We start from the raw sequence: 3936 nt of genomic DNA, 5'->3' as shown, positions 1-3936 counted from the left end.
CTGGGGGTCACCTCTCTGCAGCCCTGCTGTGGGCACTCCCCCGGAGGTGCTTGGGGGTCCGGAGATGGGGCTAGGGACCTGGGGGTCACCCCCCTACACCCCTGCTGCAGGGATCCCCCCAGAGCTTCAAAGGATTCCCGGCTGCACCATCCTGGAGCCTCCCCACAGACGTGACACAGCCACGGATAATAGGATGGCTTCTTCCTGCTTCTTGGAGCCTCCCAGGGCAGGTGTGATGGACACGGGGCACCACAGGACCCCTGCACCTGGCTCCCAGCTGCCCGCACATCACCGGGTACCCAAAGACCTCCCCAGCCCAGCTCCTGCTCCTGCAGTCCCTGAGCTGGGGCAGAGGACAGTCCTCGTGGGGTGGGTGGCAGGGGGCGCGAGGTGCGGTGTTCCACAGCCACTCACCTCACGCAGCTCTTCCCACCCAGCTCAGCAGTCCCTGGGCCCCAGCCAGGCTCATCTTCCCAGCTCGTGCCACAGCCTCTCTCCTCCCCAGCTGCACCCCAGTGCAGAGCACTGTGGGGGCTGGAGCTGACTGCACCCCTGGACACAGAGACCACACAGGCACAGTGGCATGGCAGTGAGGCAGTGCGACAGTGGCATGGCCATGGGTTGGTGGCATGGCCATGTCACAGAGCTGCATGGGACAGGACAGACACCAGGATCCTCATTAAAGCTGCTGTGCAGCGCTGCTCCCCTGCTCCTTACTGTGGGACCTGCTGGCTGCACCCCAGCATGGGCAGGGTTAGGAGCACCCTTCAGCCTGGCACCGCACACACACAGCCTGGTGCTGCCCTGGACCAGGGGCTCAGTGCCCACTGCCAGCCCAACCCACAGTCCGGATGTGTCCCAGGGCTGGGGCGGCAGAGGGACTCACTACCTAGGCCGTCCCCACCCCCACTGACCCCCAGCTCCCACCTGCCTGGGGGTCCCATCCCTTCCCTGTACCCAAAGACAGCTCCATCCCTTCAGGGTCCAGGGTAGTCCATGGGGGACAGTCCCTCCTACCTGTCACAGCCACCCCCCGTGGCCCCTGCCCCGACCCTGCAGTACCTGCCCAGAGCAGGGTCCTGGTGCCAGTCCGCAGGGAGCGGGCAGGGAGCCCCCTGAGCAGGGCCCAGCAGGAGAGCTCACACGCAGCTGTCAGACAGAGGGGCTGGCGTCAGCGAAGCCCCCAGAGCCACTTAGCACCAGGCTCCTAACAGCCGGGGGGGCTCACAGCCCCGCGCCCTGCCCCAGGCCTGCAGGCTGCAGGGCCCCTGGCACTTCCTACCCAGTCTGTCGAAGTCCCCTCAGCACAGCCCCCACACCCAGGGCACCCCTGGAAACTGGGAAAGTTTTTATTTACACCCCCACAGTATTTATTTACACCAGCATGACCTCCCCCCTCCCACGCCCCCCATGTTCCCAGTGCCCATTATCCGGGCGTCAGGCCCCTCACTGGCAGTGTGGGACTGGGGGGCATAGGGGCCTGGGGGCCGCGGGGATGGAGTGAGCAGAGTCGGGAGTGGACGAGGGTCCATCCTGGTGGCCGGGCGAGCGCAGGCGCCTGTTAGCTGGTCTCGCCCCTGAACCACGCCAGCACCGTCGCCTGGTTCTCCTTCACCCAGTTGATGTTAGCGCGCGTCCGCTCCAGCGCCTGCTCCAGCGCCCGCGTCCCCGACCCAAACCCGATGTCCTGGTTGTCTTTCTTGAACTGCTCCAGCTGCCGGGCAGAGATGGTGCTGGAGCAGGCAGGGGGTGGGCCTGGCAGCCCCTGGCAGACCTCAGCAGCTCCCAGCACCACTCGACACCACCCAGGAACGCCCCAACAGCCCCTGACAACCCGTGAGCACTCCAGCACCACCCCAGCAGCTCTCAGCTGCTCCCTGGCACAACCCCAACAGCCCCCAGGAGCACCCCAGTAGCCTCTGTGAGCCGCCAGCACCACTCCAGCAACCCCCACCACCACCCAACATCATCCTGACTGCCCCAGAAGCACCCTGACAGCCTTTGGAAGGCCCCCAGCACCCTCTCAGCAGCCTCCAGCAGCACCCCAACAGCCTCCTGCAGCCCATGCAGCACCCCAACAGCCCCTGGGAGCACTCTGACAGCCCTTGGGAGTCCCTGCCACCACCCCAGCAGCCTGTGACAGGAATAGAAGCCTCTTGGACCCCTGGGCACACACGCAGTAGGAAACCCCCTCTCAAGGGCTTCTGGCAAAGGGCAGCTCTGCCAAGGCTGGGATCCCTGGTCCCCTGACCCCTGCCAGGGTCCAGCCTCACCTGTTGTAGCTCAAATTCTGAGGAAAAGCGCTGGGTCACAGATAAAATTAGGCGGGAGAAGGAGAAGGAGCCGCCCCCATACCTAGGAGAGCAGAATTGTGTTGAGCCAGGGGTTCCGCAGAGCCACAGGGGAGGGGACAGGAGAAGAGACAGTGCCACCCCCAAGGGGCGCAGGGCGATAGGGGTGCCCCCAGTCCCCCACGGTGCTCACTGGCTGAAGAGCATCCTCCAGTTGCCACGGATGAAGTCCCAGGCCAGGGGCTGCCCCACAACATTGCTGGCAATGCTGTTGATCGTGGAGGTGGCATCCTGCTTCCGGATCTTTGTAGGGTCAAGGGTGTACTCCAGGTACCTGGAGGGGCATGACGCAGGGGTGAGGGGCTGGCAGGGGCAGCAGACATTATGTGGGTGATAGGCTGGTGGGGACACACCACAATGCCAGCCAGACCCCACACGCACCTGCTGAGGATCCAGGGGTGGGGGCTGCAGGAGAGGGCTGTGCGGAGCTTGTCGGCCTCAGACACCACAGAGGCCTCTCGGAACCTGTCCCAGAGGAAATTCCAGGCCTCCTCCCCACCCGTGGCCACCATGCTGCAGTAGATGGCTGAGCGCAGGTTCGGGGGGACCCTGTTGGGGTAAGAGCCATCAGTGCCAGGAGTCCCTCACCGTGCCCAGTCCAACCACACACACAGCGCCAGGGCTTCTGAGGACTCACGGGTTGTTGCTGGCATTCTGCTGCCACTGGAGCAAGTAGTTGGTGGCCAAATCCTGGCACTCGGTGATGCCGTAGGAGCAGGCAGTGCTGATGGCATTGATCTCATTGTACCTGGGGGAAAAGAGACCGTGAGGGCTGGGGTCCTGCACAGGGCACCCACCGGCCAGTGCCGGCTAGTGGCAGGGCTGTGCCCTCTACCCAGTACAGCTGGGGACACCCCAGGGATCCAGCCCAGCCCTGGGGCCATGGTACTCACTGGACCATCAGGCCACTGGGGATATCTTTCCAGTCATTGGTGATGTTCTTGTAGTAGGCGAAGAGAGGAGTCACCTGCTTCTTCATGTAGCTCTGGGAGCAAGAGGGAGTCAGTGCCCAGTGACACTGGCAGCAGCCCCCACACCACTGTGGGAGCAATCCTGGCCCCTCACCCCCAGCACTGGGGTGTCGCGTCACTCACCGACATGGCCCCAAAGACCTCGCTGCGGTCAAACATCAGCTGGAAGTACTGGAGGTTGCTGAGCGCTGCCTGCCAGGGCATGTATTCTGTCTCCTGGCTCAGGAACCGTGTCGTGTTGAGAGCCAAGGTCACGTTGACGTACTTGGCCCTGTCAGGGGTGAGGGCAGCGTCACCTCCCCAGCCCACTGGCACTGCCCACCCCAGGGCACCCACCCCATCCAGCCCCTCACCCTGGTGGCACCCAGACCACCTGGCAGGGCTCACCTGGCCAGGTTAAAGGCGTCATCAATGATCTGGGCACGGTTGATCACAGGGAAGACCTAAGAGAGCAAAGTCAATGTCTCAGGGCAGACTGAGTGGGGCGGTGTGAATGGGGTCCCACACCACAGCCTTGACCACCCCGTGTACCTGGTGGTCAGCAACAAGCTGGTTGAGGAGCTGATCCCAGTTCTCCTGGTTGTAATTGACACGGAAGTACCCAGTGACATTGA

The 3936-nt window shown here is 63.9% G+C and overlaps 1 protein-coding gene across 1 annotated transcript in view; it reads right to left on the bottom strand.

The window, feature by feature from the left end:
• Positions 1–1331: 1331 nt before the first annotated feature.
• Positions 1332–3936, bottom strand: part of ANPEP (alanyl aminopeptidase, membrane) — a 5595-nt gene continuing 2990 nt past the window's right edge. Inside the window, exons 12-20 of the mRNA XM_017736930.1 lie at positions 3854–3934; positions 3710–3765; positions 3446–3593; positions 3245–3336; positions 2989–3099; positions 2733–2900; positions 2485–2625; positions 2274–2355; positions 1332–1714 (exon numbers count right to left, since the gene is read on the bottom strand). Of these exons, the coding sequence (XP_017592419.1) occupies positions 1562–1714; positions 2274–2355; positions 2485–2625; positions 2733–2900; positions 2989–3099; positions 3245–3336; positions 3446–3593; positions 3710–3765; positions 3854–3934 (1032 nt within the window). The 3' untranslated portion in view covers positions 1332–1561. The remainder of the gene's footprint in view (positions 1715–2273; positions 2356–2484; positions 2626–2732; positions 2901–2988; positions 3100–3244; positions 3337–3445; positions 3594–3709; positions 3766–3853; positions 3935–3936) is intronic.

The sequence above is a fragment of the Corvus brachyrhynchos genome, unplaced genomic scaffold (genome assembly GCF_000691975.1).
Source record: "Corvus brachyrhynchos isolate BGI_N302 unplaced genomic scaffold, ASM69197v1 scaffold200, whole genome shotgun sequence".
NCBI lineage: Eukaryota > Metazoa > Chordata > Aves > Passeriformes > Corvidae > Corvus > Corvus brachyrhynchos.
The sequence above is the reverse complement of the archived record's forward strand: the minus strand, read 5'-3'. Positions and strand labels throughout refer to the sequence as shown.